Raw genomic sequence first — 22,843 nt, 5'->3', positions numbered from 1 at the left:
TTATGCTTTATAGCAATATGTTCCAATCAAATCAGCAATGATTTTAAGATCACCCCAGGAGAATGGGAACAAACTCTTCAGTTCAACTCATTACACCAACCATAATCCTAAACAAAACTAGTCCCACTTGCCTGTATTTAGCCCATATCTCTCTATTCATGTACTTATCCAAATGTCATTTCAATTATGCAATTGGACCTGTTTCCATCACTTCCCTGACAGTTCATTGCACAGAAAGTTATTCGTATGTGTAAAAAAAGTTGTCCCTTGTATCCTTTGTAAATCTTTCTCAAGTTAAAAATATGCCTCATAGTTTTGAATACCCCAACCTGAGAAAAAGACCCTTGCTATTCATTTATCTATATCCCTCATTATTTTATAAACTTCTTGGGTGACCCTATAACCTCCTACGCTCCAGTAAAAATTATCCCAGCCTATCCAGCCTCTCCCTGTAACTCAAACCTTCCATTCCCAGCAACATCTTCGCAAATCATTTCTGAACCCTCTCCCATTTAATAATATCGTTCCTTATTCTGGGTGACCAAAACTGAACACAGTATTCCAGAAGAGGCCTCATCAATGTCCTATACAACCTCAGCATGACGTCCCAACTCCTATACTGAAACGTCTGAGCAACGAAGGCAAGCATGCTAAACGCCTTCTTAATCACCCTGTCTATATGTGACACAGATTTCAAGAGAATTATGTACCTGAACTCCTGGGTCTCTGTTCTACAACATTACCCAAGGCCCTACCATTAACTGCATAAGTCCTATCCTTGTAATCTTAATCACCTTCTTCACTGTCTATTATACCACCAATATTGGTATCATCTGCAAACTTACCAGTCTCCTAATGAAGAGCTTTTGCTCAAAACGTCAACTCCTGTTCCTAATTTGCTGCCTGACCAGTTGTGCTTGTCCAGCGCCACACGTCTTGACTCTGATCTCTAGCATCTACAGTCCTCACTTTCTCCTAAATTTTATTTCCAAATCATTTTTATAAATAACAAACAGAAGTGGACCCAGTACCAATCCCTGTACTGCTGGTCAAAGGCCTACCAAAACAACAACCCTCCACCACCACATTCTGTCTCGTACATAAAACCAATTTTGCATCCAGTTGGCAAGCTCTCCCTGAATCCCATGTGATCTAACTTTACTAATCAGTGTACCATGTGGAACCTCATCAAAGGCTTTACTAAAGTCCATGTAAACAACATCTACTGCTCAGGTAAGCCAAATGTTTGGTACTTCCTTAAAAAACTCAACCAAGTTGGGTACAGACATGATTTTCCTTACACAAAGATTAGATTCCCTACGGTGTGGAAACAGGCTGTATGGCCCAACAAGTCCACACCGACCCTCTGAAGAGTAACCCACCCAGACCCATTCCCCTACATTTACCCCTGACTAATGGACCTAACACTATGGGCAATTCAGCATGGCCAATTCACCTGATCTGCACATCTTTGGACAGTGGGAGGAAACCGGAGCACCCAGAGGAAACCCACACAGACACAGGCAGAATGTGCAAACTCCACACAGACAGTTGCCAGAGGCTGGAATTGAACCAGAGTCACTGGCACTGTGAGGCAGCAGTGTTGACTACTGAGCCACCATGCTGAACATACTTAATCATTCCTTATCTCTCCAAATGAATGTAATCAGAATCCCCTCTAAAAACGTGTCAGAGTCAGAGATATCAGACTCTCAGATTTTTAGTTGCTAGGCTTCTCCTTACAGCCTTTGTAGTTCTCACACAGCTGTCTTCTTCAGGTGCAAAATGGACAAGAGGAAGACATTGACCCAGGAAGAGTTCCCTATCATCTCAGCTTGATAGCAAGATGCCACCTTCAAAACTTTAATGAGACTAACATACTCCATATCCATAGGCTGGTAGTGCTCTGTTATCAATGAACAATCTCTAGTTGTAACGGTTGCACACTTTTTCTTTGACTAATTAATATATCATATTTAAATTGCCACTAAACACACTTAATAAACCATCAGAAAATTAGTACAAATTGTCAACTGTCTATATTAGGAAAATGTGATCACAAACTCCCCAAAAATCAAAAACTTATTTGCCTTTTTACCTTTTGATTTGTAGGAGTATCTGTCTCATCAGCATCTTCCTGCTGACCATACAGTGGACCCCCAAGAAGTTTTATTCGCTTCTCACACTGTTTCTTAGCAACTGTGAGCTGGTTGATGTACCTCTTCATGTTGCGAGCTCGGAGGAGATCCGCTTTCATGGCAGCTGATTCCTTTCCTTTGCTATCTGCATGGGACATTCAAAGGAGAAAGGTGGTGACTGGGTCGGTCTTTCCAAAACAAAGGGAAATGAATGATCATGGAAATCATAAAAACCTTCAAAATACTCTAAATACCTTGCCTGCTTCAGGAGCTCATCACTGAAGCAAAAATCTGCAATGAGTCTGACAAAAGGAAAATCTCATGTGATTTCCTTATAATCCTCAAACATATCCGTGGACTGTAGAATTGGGCTTGCTTCACAACACTACCCATTCGCACATGTGCTATCCAAGTTCGAGATGTTTGTAATTTTATTACTAAAACTTAAATTCTAAAAAGTCAAAGAACTGAATCCCACAGGCAAATTGAGGACAACTGCCCTTGGCTAAGTGAATCATAAACCTGTATCCATCATCCTTTACAAAAACACACAAATGGACAGCAGAAAACTCACTGATGGATGATCTCTACAATCTTTACAACACAAGATGCAGAAACAGAAGGCGGCCATTCAACCCATCTGCCATTCAATGTGATTATAGCTGATCTGATAATACTCAACTTAAATTTTCTTATCTTTTCCCTATAACCTTTGATTACCTTATTGATTAAAATTCTGTCTACTCCAGCATAAAATGCCTTCTGCAGTAATGAATTCCACAGATTCACATCCTCAGAGAAAATTCCTCTTCATCTCCTTTGGACCAAGACTCATCCACAAAAGAGAACCTGTCCCTATCTACTGTCAAGTTCCTTAAGAATCTTACATGTTTCAATGAAGTTGCTTCCTCGTTAGTCTAAACATTTATGGGTACAGGCCCAATCTATTCAAACTCTTCTAATTAGATAATCCCTTTGTATCTGGAATCAACCAAGTGAACTTGCTGTGAACTGGCTTCAGTGCTAGTTCATCTTTCATTTGGTAAGTGGACCAAAACCTTTTTAAAACTCCAGTTGTGATCTGACAATGCCTTCTAGTTTTAACAAGACCACACCTACTTTTATACTTCATTCCTTTTGAATCAAAGGCCAACAGTCCATTTGCCCTCCCAATTATCAACTGAACTTGGATGTTAAATTTTTGAGATTCCTGCATAATGACCACTAAATCACTGCTGCAGCTTTCCTTATTTAATATTCAGATCTTCTGTTCTTCTTGCTAGAGTGCAAAACCTCAAATCTTCCCACATTATATTCCATTTCTGACCACTCACTGAATCTATATACTCTAAACTCCTTGTGTCATCTTCACTACTGTTTTCCCACCTATTTTAGTGTGATCCATAATCGTTCTGATAGTACATTCCCTTCTGTCATCAATATGAATGCATATAGGAAATAATTGCGCGCCAGCACAAATTAATGCGACACTCCACTAGGTACAGGTTGCCAGCATGAAAATGACCCCTTTAACCCAACTCTGTTTTCTATTATCCTCTACCCATGCTTATATACTATCATCGTGACCTGCTATCGCATATAAACAGCTTTATGTGTGGTACCTGATCGAACACCCATTGGAAATCCAAATATATTACACCTATTGGCTCTCCTTTATCCATCCTGTTTGTCCTCCTCAAAAGGTTTGACAGACATGATTCCCCCTTCATGAAGCCATGCTGACTGCATGATTTTACGAGACATTTCTAAATGTTACACTTTCCAACAGATTCTAGCATTTTTCAATTAACACGTATTGAACTAACTGACTTTTGGTTACCAGATTGTTGCCTTGCTTTCTTTTTACATAAGGGTACATCACATTAGCACTTTTCCAATCTTATGGGATTTGCCTGAACCTCGGGATTCTTGGGAGACGATTCCTACAAGTACGTTCGCTATCTTTGCGGCTTGTACTTTTAAAATTCTATTATGCAGCCCATCAAGGACATATTATATATCTTACACCAGTTCTGACCAGATAGATACCATGGCTGGAAGAAGAGGGAGGCAGGTATACACAGAAACCAAGAGAAAGACAAACACCTACAGAATGTTATCCAATTATACATTGATGTCAACAACTTCATTGCCCCATATATCTGTCCTTTCATTTAAAGGAAGCATGACAAATTGAATATTGGCATTTGGATTAAAGCTTAAGCTCTGTTTACAAGATGATTATACCTCAAGTTGCCAGCACAATATTGCAGATCCAGAACACTGAATAAAACCATCACACCAGGACATAAATAATAACTTGTAGGTACCACAAGTCTGAAAAAGAAACAAAGTCCTAGAGAATCACAACAAATCTGGCAACAGGTCTGCATCTGTAGAGAGATACAGAACTAACGTTGCAAAACCAGTGACCCTTCCTCAGAGTCACAAAAGAACTGTACTGTAAATGTGCAAGATGCAAATTGAACAAATCTGAACAATTAACAAATCTAATAATCAAAATAAATACTATTACAACTACAATGTTTTGCATTTTTTTTCTACAAAAATTGATTCAAGTGAACCTATACTGTATCTCTGTTCACAGTAAGGTATTGTTATAGTTGAACATATTACAAACCAGCAATCTAAGTAAATTTAACAGTAAACACTTGAAGAACAGGTCACACTAAGAACCAGCTCTATGATTATTCAAGTATCAGGAGTCCAAAACAAGCTTCCCAAATTAATAGAGTAAACAAAAAAAAATTTAAATGAATTTTAGTGATCTAATGAGCGTATTTCTTGAAAAGTACACAATCTCAAAATTATTAGAGATTTTTGAAACAGTGTAGGAATTATAAAAACGATCCACAAGGATGATACTGGAACTGTGAAGGCACTGGTTATCAAAGACTGACAAATTGGGATTCTCTCCCATACATGAGAGAAAAGACAGATTACCTAAATCCATAAATGTTAAGACAGCATTTCATACGGTAATCCCAAGAGCATTTTCTCACTTGCAGCAAATCCAACGTGATGGTCCATAAATACAAATACAAATACAGACTAATAAACACACTAAAGACTTCAGGAGAAACTTTTGTTTAGTGCTGACAATGTGGAGGTCATAACCACGCAAGAGTAATCAGTGAACTCAATCGTTTCACTTAAGGGAAAGCCAGAAAAGTACATCAGAAAAAAGACTTTAAAAATGAGTGCAGCTGAGATGGAGTGCAAGTTTCCAGAGTTTAGTTAGTAGGAACCTTGCATATAAATGTAGAATTTAATTCTAAAGTAGTTTGTAAGAAGGATGGAAAGTGCTACTCATTGAAGCTTATGCTCTGGCATAAGCCACAAACTCTACCGTGTCAGCTGACTAGCCTAAACCAGCCTTGTAGAAACAAACCAAGTATAAATTGGGAGGGTTTAATGCAGCTCTGCAACTGAGTGCGTCTGAGATGGAGTGCAACTCTCTGGAGTTTGGTGAATAGGGAAGAAGGTGTTTGTTTGTTGGCATTTGCTGGTACATTTCCACCCACCTTGCTCTGTAGAAATTGGATCTTTCTCCTCTACAGAGCTGGGAAATAAGCCACAGCAGTTCTGTAACATGGAGTGAACATACCATGTCATTGATTAGTGAATATTTCTCTTTTTTTCCTGTTCTGACATTTATAATATCCTATTGTAACTTATACTGCATCCACACTCTTTTTATTCTGTTTTCATCATATTTTTTAGCTTTTTGCAAATAGGGTCTACAGGATAATATTTTAGCTCTTTCTTTCCAGTCATCTTAAACATCTTTAAATTTAATTGTATATAGTAAGGGAGCCCAAGCAGTGCGTTGTACCATCTGCTGCATGTGGGAATTCCTAGATACTTCTGGTAGTCTGGATGACCACATCTACAGGAAGTGCTGCCAGTTTGAACAGCTTGAGTGCCCACTCTTGGAAGATGAGCATTGGCTAGAGGCACAGAGGTGTATCCGCAAGGCTGAAGGCACATACATTACATGTTTTCTGAAGTGATCACCATATGGACCAAGGAACTATAGGAAGAGAGGTAATGGGTAAACACCTGGCAGAGGAAAGGGAGGCAAGTTCAAAAGTCGCAGTGAGAATCCCACTCAATAACCAGTCTTGTGTGTTAAGGTTTCAGAATGAAGGTTGGTCCAGTTGCACAAGGACAAAGGAGCAAGAATCCAAGGGAACTAGCGATACCCGATTTGATCTATAGCATTTCTATAGTTGTAGTCACATCTGTGACTAAGGCATCCTGAAGGGGGAAGGGGTTAATTCAGATTATGGAATACATTAGTGCCAACTATGCAGGTTGAATGTGGCGTGAGGTCTTGCATCAAGAATTCTGGGAGCTAAGCAGTAAATTAAAAAGCAGTTCGTTCACGGTTGTAGCCAGTACCACAGGCTAGCGAGTACAGAAATTGAATAGGGTAGACAAACATGTGGGTCAGGAGTTGGTGCAAGCAAGAGGGTTTTTTGATTTCTGGATCACTGGAACGGTTTCTGGGAAGGTGAGACCTGTATAAGGCAGCAGTCTGCATTTGAACCAGAATTGGACTAACATCCTTGCGGCACAATTTGATAGTGCTGTTGGAGGAAATTGAACTAGCTCGGCATGGGGAGGAGGTACACAGAGCTGATACAATAGGGACACAGTATAATATGATCATGGAACCAAGAAAGAGGGCGTTGAGCCACGTTGCAATTCAAGGGAGTAGGTGACACTGGTCGGCCTCTGATACTAGGTGTATTACAGAGAAGACAGACAATTTAAGAAGTGGATTGGCATGTGGCATTGTGATATTGCCTTCACAGGTGTGGTTGGGAGTGGGGCGAGCTTGTGCAAGATTGGCAACTCTCAATCTGGGGTACATGATATTCAGGCAAATGCACTGTCAGGGAGACAAAAGATACATGGATAAGCACTTCATATGTCATAAGATTCAGGGCTATAGGGCAAGTGCTAGAGAGTGGCATTAGAGTATATAGGTCAGTGCAGACTTAAAGGGCCAAAGGATCTCTTCTGTGCTGTATGACTCTGTGGCATGTCCATTTGCTCAGACTGAATAAGACAAGAGGAACTTTACGTGCCATCTTATCACCAAAGTGAATAAATGTCTTTGGTGGTAAACATTCCACATAAAAAAAGTGCCATGTAATTAAGTTAAATATTCTATTATTTTGCTTCTAAAATATGAGTAACTGTTCTGGGATTCTGTCTGATTCTGTGTTAGCAACATTTTTTTCTGGAGAATGGAGTAAACTTTGTGTATTTGTTAAGTACCATTCACTTGAAAGGGTGAGCTTAGATCAGTAGCCTGAGCCATTTGAAAAATAACAAAACCATCACATTTTGAATCCTGGAACATATTATGCAAAGTGCTTGCATCAGTAGGTGAGATGTCAGATACCCTGTGAGATGTACCAAGTGAGAGATCAATATGCCAGATTGAAAGCAGAGGAACAATTTTATATATGATGACTCATGATTGTAGTCACTCATGTTGTTAGCTATAGCAGCTGACGGCATTGCTTGTGCATCATCCAAAGGATCACAGCAAAAATAAGCATAGCAGCATCTCGAAAATGATTCATTGGGTTTAAATCCATGCAATAGTGTATGAGGATAGATGATGCAATCAAAAAATTATGTTTTTATGAATTGACACAAAGTAGAGGGGCTTGGACACTTGGCCATTGAGTGTAGGAGACAAATTAATTAAAGCTGCTTCTTTGCTGAGGCAGCTGTCTACCCACTGCATTTGGGGAATGGGGGTAGGAAGGAGGAGGCTGCAAGGGAAGTTTGGAGATGGGGCAAGAGTCAGCAAAGCAGGAAAGGGGCAGGTTGGATAGAGGCATGGGAAAATCTTGGTTGGGAATGGAGGGGTTTACACAAGGAGATCATAATAGGTTAGGAAAGACAGGGAGGCTTTAGTGGGATGTGGGGCCAGGCACAGGAATAGGATGCAAAGGGAAGGGGAAGAGACAGGGAAGCTACGAGAGAAGGAAGGAAGGGAGATAGTGAAGAGGGAGAAGATAGGAAGGGTCAGAAACAATGACACTACATGTGCTTGTCCAAATACCCATATATCATCTCAAATACAGATGGCAATGTTACTACATGGTTGTATCACCAAATAAAGTAGGTGGTGAGTCTGAAAAATAAAAAAAAGCCAGAAACTTTCTAAATGAATTCTTTGAAAAAAAAAATATGATTTATAACTGAAAACCTTTGAGACAGTGGTGATGGAAAGTTAGAGATAAAGACAGCAGAATGTCAAAAGGCAGACTATTTTCCAATAGAGTCGTAGAGATGTACAGCATGGAAACAGACCCTTCGGTCCAACTTGTTCATGCCGACCAGAGATACCTTAAATTAATCTATTCCCATTTACCAGTACTTGGCCCATATCCCTCTCAACCAGTCCTATTCAAAACCCCTTCCAGATACCTTTTAAATGCTGTAATTGCACCAGCATCCACTATTTCTATTGCCAGCATTTTCCATCACACATCATGCTCTATATGAAAAGAGCTGCTCCTTAGTTCCCTTTTAAATCTTTCCCTTCTCACCCTAAACCTATGCCCTCTAGTTCTGGACTCCCCCCATCCCAGGGGGAGAAAAACCTGTCTATTTACACGTTTACAATCATGCCAGTCATGATTTTATAAACCTCACCCCTCAGTCTTCGATGCACCATGAATAACAGTTTCAGCATGTTCAGCCCCTCCATATAATTCAAACTCCCCAATGCTGGCAACATCCTTGTCAATCTTTTCTGAACCCTTTCCAAGTTTCACAACATCCTTCCTTCCATAGGTGGAAGAGCCAAATTGCACGCAATATTTAAAAGTGGTCTAACCAATGTCCTGCACTGCCATAACATGACCTTCCAATTCTCCATATACTCAATGCTCTCACCAAAATAGGAAAGCATATTAAATGCCTTCTTCACTATCAGATTGACCTGCAACTCCACTTTCAAGGAACTATGAACCTGCACTCCAAGGTATCTTTGTTCAGCTACAGTCTCCAGGACGTCACCGTTAAGTGTATAAGTCCTGCCCTGATTGGTTTTTCCAAAATGCAGCACCTCACATTTATCTAGCTTAAACTCCACATGCCTCTCCTAAGCACATTGGCCAATCTGATCAAAACTCGTTGTACTCTGAGGTAGCCTTCTTTGCTGTCCACTACATCTCCAATTTTAGTGTCATCTGCAAACTTTCTAACTATACCTCCTATGTTCACATCCAAATAATTTATATAAATGATGAAAAGCATGGTCCTAACATTGATGCTTATGCCAGATGCCTCCAGTCTGAAAAACAGCCCTGCATCACCATCCTCTGTCTCTACCTTCAAACCAGTTCTGTATCCAAATGGCTAGTTCTCCCTATATTCCATGTGATCTGACCTTGCTAACCAGTATACCATGCGGAATCTTGTTGAACGCCTTACTGAAGTCCATATATGTCACATCCACCACTCTGCCCTCATCAATCCTCTCTGTTGCTTCTTCAAAAAAAAAATTCAATCAAGTTGGTGAGACATGATTCCCCATGCACAAAGCCTTGATGACTTCCCGAAACAGTCCTTGCCTATCCAAATACATGCAAGTCCTGTCGCTTGGGATTCCCGCCAACAACTTGCCCACCACTGATGACAGGCTCACCGGTCTATAGTTCCCTGGCTTTTCCTTACTATCTTTCTTAAATAGTAGCACCACGTTAGCCAATCTCCAGTCCTCCAGCACTTCAATGATCTAAATATCTCAGCAAGGGGCCTAGTAATCACTTCCCTAGCTTTCCACAGAGTTCTAGGGTACACCTGATCAGATCCTGGGGATTTATCCATCTTTATGCATTTTAAGACATCCAGCGCCTTCTCTGCAATATGGACAATTTTCAAGATGCCACCATCTATTTCACCACATTCTGTAATACTTTGAGGGAAGGAGATTGCAAAATCCAATGTTTTGGAAATTAACAGGATTATCGGAGGGCTTTAAGAAACACGTGATTAGCATCGTTAGAAAGCATTGTGAAAAGGGAAGCAAAACAATACCAGAAAAGAGATGATGTTAGACTGCACTGACCCTAAAAAGAGTCACTGGCTCCCCGACTCTCCTTGGTTGAACAAGCAGTGACACTGCTCCACTCTCAAATAAAAATCCTTGCTAAATCCTTTCACATGGTCTGCCTCGGAGGTTTTTACTTGTGGATTTGGTAGCTATTGGTTACAAATAAAGTTAGGATGACTCTCTGATTTGGGAATTTGTTCAGTTTATACTTCAGTATTTTTATTATAATTTGTTCTGATTAGACTGCCCAGTTCAATTACAGCCACTACTCTGCATGCTTTATTGTCATGAAATAAAGCAGTTTAATCATTTGTACTTTGACTCAAGCAACCAAATCTATAACATTTAAAAAAGGTTATGGGAACACACAACAGGATGCACATGAAAGGCAAATATTGGGCTTGAATCATCAAGTTCATACTTTTCTAAAACCCGTGGAATGCATCATATGAACAGAAATTAGGAAGTGGATGACTTTTTTTTTAAAATGGCTAAGACCTCTTCTAAGATAGCAATACTATACTCAATAGAATAACTAGGATGGTAAAGATAATGGTAGAAATATTTTAAGTGGATGTACAATTGCAGATATCAAGAACAACACTGGATTGGAAACAGTGAAAAAATGGTGAAGATGACAACAAGAAGTTTGCATGAACAGCGGTATTTGCACAAGAGGAGGTGGGGAACCTCGGTTTGTAAGTAAGTGAAGTAAGGACTCACTTGCTGCAGACTAATTCAAAGAAATAGAAGCCATTCAATCAATGAGGCACTAAGGGACTTGGCTCCATATATACACATAAGACACTCAAGGTAACAACAGGTTTGCAGCGTGGTTAATAATGCTTACAGCACACTAAGCTTTATTAATGGGGATCATAGTACAAGAACAAAGAGGATCTACAAAATTGAATAAAACACTAGTTTGACTTCAACTGGAACACTGTCCAGTTCTAAGTGCCAAAGCTTGGCAAGATTTGAAAGGATTTGAGAGAATGGAGAAATTAATCATATGTATGGATGGAATGAGGAATTTCAGTTACATAAATAGATGGAGAGCTTGGAGAAATTAGGATTATTTTCTTTGGGGAAATAGATTGACTGGAAGTTTGATAGAGATATTCAAAATCATGGTGCTATGGACAAATAGGGAGCAGCATTCACACTGGGTGGAAAAATCAAGAAACAAAGGGCACAAATTTAAGTGACTGGCAAAATAAACAATGGAGACAGGAGGAGAAACCTCGTCACTGTCATGTGTACAGAGCCACAGTGAAAAGCTTTGCCTTGCGAGCAATTCTGGCAGATCACAGAGTTACGTAGCACAGATAAGTAAATAATAGGTAAACAGCAGCAAAAACCAAAACACAGATACAGGGAAATGCTAAGAGTTTGAAAGTCCATTTAGTATTCTAACAGTAAGGTAGAAACGGTTTCAAAACCGGCTGGTGTGTGTGTGTACCTTCTCCCCGATGTTAGAGGTTGTAGAAAAGCATTGCCAGGATGGGATGGATCTTTGAGAATGCTGGTGGCGTTTCCTTGACAGCGGGCCTGGTCGATGGATTCTACAGTTGGGAGGTTGGCTTTTGTGATCGTCGGGATCGAGTTTGCCACTCTCTGTAACCATCTCCAATCGTGAATGGTACAGTTGCCATACCAGGTAGTGATACATCCAGACAGAATGTTCTCGATGGTGCACCTATAAAAGTTGGCAAGGGTATTTCCTCAGCTCCCTGAGGAAGAAGAGAAGTTATTGGGCCTTTATAACCAGTGTGTCCACATGAAGAGTCCAAGAAAGCTTGTTGTGGATGACCACTTCCAGGAGATTGACACTTTCCACCTCTGTGCTATTAATGTGTAGGGATCATGAGTTACATCTCACCGAGAGTCAATAATGTGTTCCTTGGTTTTGCCGGCATTGAGAGATAGGTTGTTCTCAGTGCGCCATTTTTCCAGGTCTTCCACCTCCCTTCTGTAGTCTGTTTCGTTGCCATCTGAGATTCAACCAACTATGGTGGTGTCATCAGCGAACTTGCAAATGGCATTAGTCCAGTGTTTGGCGACGCAGTCATGGGTATACAGGAGTACAGTGGGGGGGTTGAGTATGAAACACTGGAGCCCCCCAGGGGTAAGTGTTAATGAGGATGACGATTATGATGAATGATAACATCAGTGCAATAGTGACAAAGAGTATTGGAACAGAAAATCTACCTGTGGGATCAGCGTGGATACAGCTAATAAGCGACAAGAGGCAGGATATGCAGTGGGAATACAGGCATCTCAACAGTACTGATGAGGTAAACAATGACATTGACCAAGAAATTAGAGATGCATGCAACATTGGTACAACACTACTCATGGCTGATTTTAACGGCACATAGGCAAATCACATTAGCAACAATTCTACTGCAGATGAATTCCTAGATTTTGTGCAATTTTTTTAGATTAGTACATTGAGGAACCAACCAAAGAGAGGTTTTTCTATTTGGTTTGGTTCCATGAGAAGGTGTTAATCTTGTTGTACAAAGTCTTTTAGGAAACAGTACTTATAACATGAGGAAGTGAATCAGTCTAATCTGAAATTAGGGTCCTAAACCTAAACAAAGGAAATTATGAAATTATGAAGGGGAATTGGCTATGATAGAAGGGCCAGCTTTATTAAAAAATACGATAGTGGATGAGTTTGCAATCTCATACTTGCACCATGCCCAAGTCAGCTTACTTTCACCACCATAACGTCTCCCAACTATGCCACCAGTTCAGCTCATCTGCTGCTGAAAGACATTCATGCCTTTGTTGTCTCTGAATAAGAGGATACCACTGCACACTTGGCTGGCCTTTTACCTTCTCCATTCTACCTTCTGTAAACCTAAGATCATGAAAATCTCTGTAGCCTATCTTGCTACACACAGGAAATCCCATTCGTGTTCAATAGTTTAATTCTCAAATTTTCATCCTCAATCACCACAACCCACCAGGATTTCAAGACACTAATTCAATCCTCAAACATTCTTGATATTGAATACTTCACCACTAAGCCTGCATCCTCAGTTGCCTAGGTCCTAAGTGCAGGAATGTCCTCCTAACACTTCCTCACTTTCCTCCATTAAGGCACTCCTTAAAATAAAACTCTTTCACCAAGCTTTCAAAGGTCTTCTTACACCAGTCGTTTAAATAAAGATAACCCCCCTGTGAAGTGACTAAGGACATTTTATTAAAAGGTGCTATATCAATACCAGTTGTTGTTGAATAAGTGGATTTCAAACAACGATCTAATTCTATATGGGGAATAAATCACAGATCACTGAGCACTGGCAAAGGAAGTCAGGATTTGCAGCCAATTGAGAGAGATATGTAATGATCATCAATTTGTAATTAAGGTGAAGCTTCAGCTATTCTTAAATGCATGCAAACAAATATAAAATCACAACTCTGAAAAATCAAGGATTACTGACTTGCATTTTCCTCAATTTTGTCTAACAAATGTTTTTTAATGATTCAAGTGTACTACACTGGGAATGGTTGTGTTTAAGAGAATAATACATTATCAGAATTATTTTCATTTAGGGGCGGTACAGTGGCTGGCACTGCTGCCTCACAGTACCAGGGACCCAGGTTCAATTCCAGCCTCGGGTGACTATGTGGAGTTTGCACATTCTCCCAGTGTCTGTGTGGGTTTCCTCCATGTGATCCTGTTTCTTCCCACAGTCCAAAGATGTTTCCAGCATCTGCAGTCATTGTTTTTACCTCAAAGATGTACAGGTTAGGTGAATTGGCCATAGTGTTAGATGCATTAGTCAGAGAGAAATGGGTCTGAGTGGGTTACTCTTTGGAAGGTCAGTGTGCACTTGTTGGGCCATTGGACTGTTTCCACACTGTAGGGAATCTAATCTTATCTAATCTAGTTGCAATCTGACAAATAAACTGTGGAATGGTTGTGTTTTGCTCTGAGATTTTAGCTGTTATTCTTTCAAGACCACAAGGGTGCAGTAGATGCTGTAAAATACCTGTTAAAATTTAAAAAACTCAACATCAGCAGCAGAGAAAAAAAATAATTGAACATAAATCCATTCCAAACTATGCTAAACATCCAATAATATAAAATTTTACAGCCCTGACTTAGCTCATTCAGCCCAACTGCATCATGTTGGTGTCTATACTTCATGCTTCCACTCTTTACACTACAGGAAGTGCGCCTGCAAATATTGGTGTTCATCGTCCAAAACCCTAAACTCTGGAGCATTTCCTACAGATTCGAGGCTGGCAAATATAATGGCACTATTTAAAATGAAAAGGAAAGAAAAAAAAGTTACAAGCCAGTTAGCCCAACATCAGTAGTGGGCAAAACACTACTGCATTATAAAAGACCATAAGACATAGGAGTGGAAGTAATGCCATTTGGCCCATCGACTTCCCAGTGTCCACCTTTTCTAAGCCATGCATTATCTTGTAATCTTCTATTAGACCTCCCCTCAACCTTCTAAACTCAAACGATTACAGTCCCAGGATCCTCAGCCGTTTATCATTTGTTAGGCCTACCATTCCAGGGATCATCTGTGTGAATCTCCGCTGGACACGCTCCAGTGCCAGTATGTCCTTGCTGAGGTGTGGGGCCCAAAATTGTACACAGTGTTCGAAATGGGGCTTAACTAGAGCTTTAAAAATCTCAGAAGCACATCGCTGCTTTTATATTCCAACTCTCTTGAGATAAATGACAGTATTACATTCACTTTCTTAATCACAGACTCAACCTGCAAGCTAACCTTTAGAGAATCCTGGACTAGCACTCCCAGATGATCCCTTTGTACTTTGGCTTTATGAATTTTCTCACCGTTTAGAAATTAGTCCACACCTGTATTCTTTTTTTCCCCAAAGTGCAAGACCTCACATTTGCTCACATTGAATTTCATCAGCCATTTCCTGCACCACTCTCCTAAACTGTCTAAAACTGTCCACAGCCTCCCCATCTCCTCAGTGCTACCTGCCTGTCCACCTAACTTCGTATCCTCGGCAAACTTCGCCAGAACGCCCCCAGTCTCTTCATCCAGATCATTAATATATAAAAGGGAACAGCTGCAGCCCCAACACAGAATCCTGCAGAACATCACTTGTCACCAGCTACCATTCCAAAAAAGAACCTTTTATCCCAACTCTCTGCCTTCTGTCAGACAGCCAATCCTCAATCCATGCCAGTAGCTCACCTCGAACACCATGGGCCCTCACCTTACTCAGCAGCCTCCCATGATGCACCTTATCAAAGGCTTTTTGGAAGTCTAAATAGATAACATCCACTGGACTTCCCTGGTCTAACCTATTTGTTACCTCTTCAAAGAATTCTAACAGATTTGTCAGGCACACCCTCCCCTTACTAAATCCATGCTGACTTGTTCTCATCTGACTCTGTACTTCCAAGAATTTAGAAATCTCATCCTTAACGACAGATTCCAGAATTTTATCAACAGGAGGTTAGGCGAATCGACCTATAATTTTCTGTCTTTTGTCTTGATCCTTTCTTGAACAAGGGGGTTATAACAGCAATTTTCCAAACATTTGGGACTTTCCCTGACTCCAGTGACTTTTGAAAGATCACAACCAACGCCTCCACTATTTCCTCAGCCACCTCCCTCAGAACTCTAGGATGGTAGCTCATTGGGGCCAGGAGATTTATCAATTTTTAGACCTTTTAGCTTTTCTAACACTCTCTCTTTTTTAATGGCTACCATGCTCAACTCTGCCCCCAGACTCTTCTTAATTGTTGGAATATTACTCATGTTTTCCACTGCAAAGACTGACACAAAGTATCTATTAAGTTCTTCAGCTATTTCTTTATCTCCCATCACTAGCCTTCCAGCATCAATCTGGAGGGGCCCAATGTCTACTTTTGCCTCTTGATTGTTTCTAATGTATTGAAAGAAACTTTTACTATCATTTCTAATACTACTGACTAGCCTACCTTCATATTTGATCCTCTCCTTCCTTATTTCTCTTTGTAGTATTCCCAATCTTCTGATTTCCCAGTGTTCTTGGCCACTTTATAGGCTCTCTCTTTTTCTTTACATTTCCTGACTTCCTTTGTCAGCCATGGCTGTCTAATTCCACCCCTGGATAATCTCTCTTTTCTTTGGGATGAACCTCTGTACTGTGTCCTCAACTACACCCAGAAACCCCTGCCATTGTTGCTCTACGGTCTTCCCCGCTCGGTTCTGCTTCCAGTTGATTTTCATCAGTTCCTATCTCATGCCCCTGTAATTACCTTTATTTAACTGCAACACAATTCCATCCAATTTTGTCTTCTGTCTTTCAAACTGCAGACTGAACTCTACCATTTTAAGATCTTTTATAACGTCTGGCTCATTACATAACACTAAGTCCAGAATAACCTGTTCCCTTGTGGACTCCATCACAAGCTGTTCCAAAAAGCCATCCTGGAAGCATTCCATGAATTTCCTTTCTTTGGATCCACCAGCAACATCATTCACCCAGTCCACCTGCATACTGAAGTCCCCTATGATCACCGTGACCTTGCCTTTCTGACATAACATATCTATTTCCCAGTATATCTTGCGCCCCTGGTCCTGACCATTGTTGAGAGGTCTGTACATAATTCCCATTACGGTTTTTTGCCTTTGTAGTTCCTCAACTCCACCCACACAGACTCCATATCATCTGACCCTATGTCATTCAGTGCCATAGATTTAATTTCATTCTTAACTAACAAGGCAATCCCCACCCTCTCTGCCCACCTCCCTGTCTTTTCGATAAGTTGTAAGTCCTTGGATGTTTAACTGCCAGTCCTGAACCCCCATGCAATCACGACTCTGTGATACCTACCACATCATAATCATTCGCAATGATTTGCACTGTTAATTCATCTACTTTGTCACGAATACTACGAGCATTCGGGTAAAGTGTCTTAATGTTAAACTTTCTTATTATTGGAGATATTGGAAATTGTAAGATGTCCTAAGTTATCATGCATTCCTATTCTGCCTGGAGCTTAAACCCGCCTACACACATGCTATCCTGCTACTTATCTTTCCATTTAACTCCCTACTCCCTGTCTCTTTCGCTTTCCCTTCCCCCCGACTCAGAAGTTTAAAGTCCTAGTGACCACCCTATTTATCCTTTTTGCTAGAACACTGGTTCCAGATCGGTTCAGGTAGAGACCGTCCTAACAGTACAGATCCCCCAGTTCTGAAACAGATGCCAATGCTCCATGAAATGGAATCCCTCTTTCCCACACTAATCCCTTAGCCATGTGTTTACCTCCCTAACTTTCTTATCCTTATGCCAATTGGCACGTGGCTCGGGCAGTAATCCAGAGATTATGACCCTTGAGGACCTGTACTTCAATTTCCTTCCTAGTGCTTGATAATCCCCAAACAGGTCCTGCACCCTAGCTTTGCCTATGTTATTAGTCCCAACTTGGACCACAACAACTGGATCCTCCCCCTCCCACTCCAATATCCTTTCAAGCTGATCGGAGATGTCCTTCACCCTGGCACCAGGCAGGCAACACACCATACGGGACTACCAATCCTGCTTGCATAGGATATTATCTGTCCCCCTAATTATAGATTCAGAATATAGAATTTATAAATTATAAAAGACATGATGATGGAACACTTGGACAGCACTAACAGATTGGACAAAACCAACATGGGTTTATTGAAAGCAAATCATGTTTAACAAGATTACGAGATTTTTGAGAATGTAATTAATAGAATAGTTAAAGGAGAACCCTTGGATGTGGTACATTTGAATTTTCAGAAAGCTTTTGATATTAAGCATCCCCTCAATAGTTTCACATGGTGACAAATTTCATATTCTAACCACTCTTAATCAAGAAGTTCCTCCCAAATTCTTTATTCTATTTAGTAATGCTAACTTACCACTTATGCCCTCCAAGTTTAAGTATCCCAATTGGAAATTGTTCCAGGATCTTAAAGCCCTTGCACAATCTTACGATGCCATGGAGTTACTCTTTACTGGGCACAAATAGCAATGTGAATAGAATTAAGGAGGAAAGAGAGAAATACATGGAGAACAAGGCTGACAACTGAAGTGGGAATGTTAGAAACGGGTAGATAGGAGCTTGTGCAGTAGTCCAGCTAGCATTAAATGGGAGAGTTTATCGAATAGTCTTTCAATATTGTAACAGTAAGATTAGAGCCTGCTATGTCTTTGAATACAATGTATTGTAGTATTTGTCTTCATAGATATACAAAGTGCTAGAAAGAAGCCCAAACCTGAAGACAGTTCTTGACCTTTCCTTCTCCTCAACCAGTTTGTCTTAAACTCAAATTCTTGGATGTAGGCATAAAACCACACAACAAAAGGTGGTGGCAGCAATGGGATCCACTGCCTGGAAAATAGTGGTAGCAATGAAGATTAAGAAACAGAATGGAAACTGTTTGGAGAATTTTTTTAAAAAAAGACACTTTTTACAAAATCTTTTAGGACCGGATAACAGCCATAAAAGCCACAGAGCTGAACAGCTGCTATGATGGAAACATGAACACACAGTCTGTGCAGGTAAATAAAGCCAGAAACTGAGTAATAGGGGTAACAAGCCTTTAAAACAGAATGCAGTAAAAGCCCAAAAGCAACCTGGGAATAAATTCGAACAGTGAACCTGCAAAAGGTGGTTGGACAACCAAAGCAAATTCCATTCTGAAAAGAAAAATGTTTACCACTCCAAATGTTAGGTTGTAAACAGAATTAAGATAATTCAAGAATTCAAGTTATTTACTCGATGATAAGTGGATTGAAAATAAACTTTTGCCTGGCCAGTGAAAAAACAAACACACATAACTCTGACAAAGCAAATGAAGAAATTTTGTCAGTAATAGGCTTAAAAAGTTAGTAGATGGAAAAAAAGAAATCAACAGCAAAATCATTTATTTGCCTTTGCAGTTTCAGAGCCCTAGCAGTAAAATTAGCTTAAATCTTATTACTATAATTTGTCAGGTTTTATTGAACAATGGAGAGGCTATATAATTTTTACTGATTTTAAGGAGGAGGAAACTAAAAATGAATAAGTAGTGTGTTAATCTGATCACATGGCATCAAATCAGAAGCAAAAATGTCAATGACAGCCACTTTATGCAGTCACAAAATCATTGTATTGACTGATGCCATTCTGAAAATGTTTATACCCACATATCATTTAGAAATCTATCACCCATCTCAGAAAAGGAATATATTAATCCATCTCTCTGAAGATGTCATGTTGTAAAGGAAACCCAAGTTTTATATTAAACGCAGCACCTTGAACAGCAGAATTCTACAATGTATTGACTACTAAAAGCACAATAAACCATTTTACTAGAAGACACAAGCTTCTCATCTGAAAAAATGCACTGGCTCGAAGTGCAGAGGATGTTGGTTCAAATGCAACATTCAAGAGGGCACTGGATGATCTGGATTGAAGTAATGTGCAAAGCTACGTGGAAAAGGCATGGGTTTAGCTCTGGAAAATGATGCTTATTTGAAGAGGTTATACAGATGTGCTGAATAGCTTCCTTCGGCACTATAACACTTCTGCAATACACCATGCGACACACAACATTGTAAAATCCTAAGCAATCTAATGCTACAGTATCTTATCATAGTGAAAACCTCATCAGCAAAAACATAACTGTCCAGTCATGCATCAATAACATATTCATTGTAGGAAGAGCGGTCACTTTCTCAAAAATAACCTACAGTCTGAAGAATACCACACAACACACTGGGCTTTTCCCATGCGGTAAAAATGTTACTTTAACTCTAACGCTGAGATAGAGGGATGCAGGTGTACTACAGTGTTTAATTCACAGGAGTGGCAGGAAAATTCACTAAAAACCCCAACATACGCGGGGAAATTCAGTGATAGGAAGAGTAACCAAATGAAGTGGAATGGACAGAACCAGAGGAGAAACAGTGAGGAAGTCTTTTGCTCAAGAGCTTTTAGGCCATTTTGAGAGTTTGGAGGAGGGGGTGGGGGGGGGAAAGAGTGGAAGGAAGAGGCAGATTATGAGAAGACAGCGAAAAACTAAGACTCCAATGAAGCTAGGGAAAAGAGGCTCAAACTGAAGTGTATGAAAGAATAAGATGCAAAGGGATGTAAGGAAGAAAGAGGCTGGATAAGAATTTAAGGGCAGGAGAGAAGGATGCCAAGGGGATTGGGGTAAGGGTTGGAGGCTGTAATGAGGAAGGAGGGCAAGGGTGGATGCAAAGAAAATAATAGATTCAGCAGGGGCAAAAAAGTGTCAGGGGAAATCGGACAGAGTTCAAGTGTTATGGGCGATTATATGCAATTCAAAAAGTACTGTACGCCAAATAACTGAAGAAAAATTATGGGTGAAATAAGATAGATTTACCAAGTGCTCCACTAAAATGGATTTAATGATCTGATTTGATAAATCAGACCAAATCAAGTTCTGAATCATTGTTTGTAACAGTGCTCAAGTATAATGCTTGCAGCACAGTGCTTATTCCATTACCTAAGTGGGTTCCCATTTCATTTACTTATCGATTGCATGTTTATTAGGTATTTTGAACGGAAGATGCAGTACTCACATTTGGTACTGTGCAAAAGTCCTCTACCCTGGATTTCAAACCCAAGTTTGATGGGAAAGATTTAACTTTTCTCTGACAATGTGTAACCCTGTATCCTGATGAAATGCTGCACTGCTGGCAAACTGTTCATGTCTGGGTTTGTTCACTTCAACCCTGTGCACGTGGGAAAGCAGGAGATTAAAATTATCTGACAGATGGAACATAACTAGGCTCTGCTCCTTCACATAGCTGTTGACTTTAATAAAGGTAAAATACAACAGATGTTGGAAATCTGAAATAAAAACAGAAGTTGCTGGAGAAACTTAGCACATTAAGTAGCATCAGCAGAAAAAGGAAAAGAAAGTTAAAATTTCAAGTCCAAGTCATGGTTCAAGTCTCCTCTTCAGAACTCAAGAGTTTTGGACTCAAAACATTAACTCTGTGTCTCTCTCCATAGAGGCTGCCAAACCTACCGAATCTCTCCAGCATTTCCTGTTTTAATTTTTGACTTTAACTTGGGTATCTGCTCTGACTCAAAATGGCACACTCACCTCCAGGCCCAAAGGCTATGGGTTCTTGTTCCAATCCCAAAATTTGACTGTAATCTAATAATCGTTGGTACACTAGGAATAAGTGCTGCGTTATCACTGGCTACATCAACCCGAAGTCCGATCTGCTCCCTCAACTGAATCAGGCTTGAACTTCAACTTGTGAAAAATGGGGTTTCCGGTTTCCTACTGTATAATAGCGAAACATCGACATTGGCTGTAAAATGCTGTGAAATGTTCAGAGATTGAAAAACATATTTTTACAATGCAGACTTTTTCTTCCTTTTTGGTGCTCCAAGTAGGTCACGGTGGCTCAGTGGTTAGCACTGCTGCCTCACAGTGCCAGGGACCCAGGTTCAATTCCAGCCTCAGGCGACTGTCTGTGTGGAATTTGCACGTTCCCTGTATCTGCATGGGTTTCCTCCCACAGTTCAAAGATGTGCAGGTCAGGTGAATTGGCCATGAGAAATTGCCCACAGTCTTAGGTGCATTAGTCAGAGGGAAATGGGTCTGGGTGGGTTACTCTTCAAAGGGTTGGTGTGGGCTTGTTGGGCCAAATGGCCTGTTTCCACACTGTAGGGAATCTAATCTAATCTAGGTCAGACAGACACCAAAAAGAAAGCAATGGGTCCTTTGTTAGATGTGCTGACTGGGCTTCAATCTTGTGACAAGCTTTTTCTTTTACAAGAACAGTTGCGAGGGCCAAAGCAAGAGAAGAAGGAAGCTTTGCTAGACTGTACAAACATTTGATGAAACTACACCTGATGCATGTAAATAATTCTGGTCTCCTTCCCAAAAAGTGGAAATATTTGCCTCAGAGGGTGCAACCAAAGTTCACCATATTGATTCCTGGGATGAAAAGATTGTCTTAATAGGAGATAATGAGGAGAATGGATGGGGGATCTATAACCTCCCACGAGGAGGTTGAACAGTTCATCCACTTTACTAACACCTTCCAAGCCAACCTCAAATTTACCTGGAAAGTCTCAGACTCCTCCCTCCCCTTCCTAGACCTCTCCATTTCTATCTCGGGCAACCGACTCAACACGGACATTCACTATATGCCGACCGACTCCCACAGCTACCTAGATTACACCTCCTCCCATCCTGCCCCCTGTAAAAACACCATCCCATATTCTCAATTCCTTCGCATCCGCCGCATCTGCTCCCAGGAGGACCAATTCCAATACTGAACAACTCAGATGGCCTCCTTCTTCAAAGACCGCAATTTCCCCTCAGATGTGGTTGACGACGCTCTCTACCACATCTCCTCCACTTCCCGCTCCTCTGTCCTTGAGCTCTGCCCCTGAACCCTGCCACCAGGACAGAACCCCACTGGTCCTCACCTACCACCCCACCAACCTCCAGATACACCGTATCATCCTTCGTCATTTCCGCCACCTCCAAACAGACCCCACCACCAAGGATATATTTCCCTCCCCTCCCATATCAGCGTCCGGAAAGACCACTCCCTCTGCGACTCCCTCGTCAGGTCCACACCCCCC

General features: G+C 40.7%; 1 protein-coding gene across 2 annotated transcripts in view; it reads right to left on the bottom strand.

Annotated features, from left to right (window-relative positions):
• The window catches only part of snx25 (sorting nexin 25), a 230,299-nt gene that overhangs the window by 70,419 nt on the left and 137,037 nt on the right, over window positions 1-22,843 (bottom strand). For both annotated transcript variants that reach the window (XM_043705929.1, XM_043705938.1), the window contains exon 8: window positions 2,099-2,283. In XM_043705929.1, coding sequence (XP_043561864.1) covers window positions 2,099-2,283 — 185 coding nt within the window. The remainder of the gene's footprint in view (window positions 1-2,098; window positions 2,284-22,843) is intronic.

Source organism: Chiloscyllium plagiosum, chromosome 2 (genome assembly GCF_004010195.1).
Source record: "Chiloscyllium plagiosum isolate BGI_BamShark_2017 chromosome 2, ASM401019v2, whole genome shotgun sequence".
Lineage (NCBI taxonomy): Eukaryota > Metazoa > Chordata > Chondrichthyes > Orectolobiformes > Hemiscylliidae > Chiloscyllium > Chiloscyllium plagiosum.
Note: the sequence above shows the minus strand (reverse complement) of the source record. Positions and strands in the feature narration are given on the sequence as shown.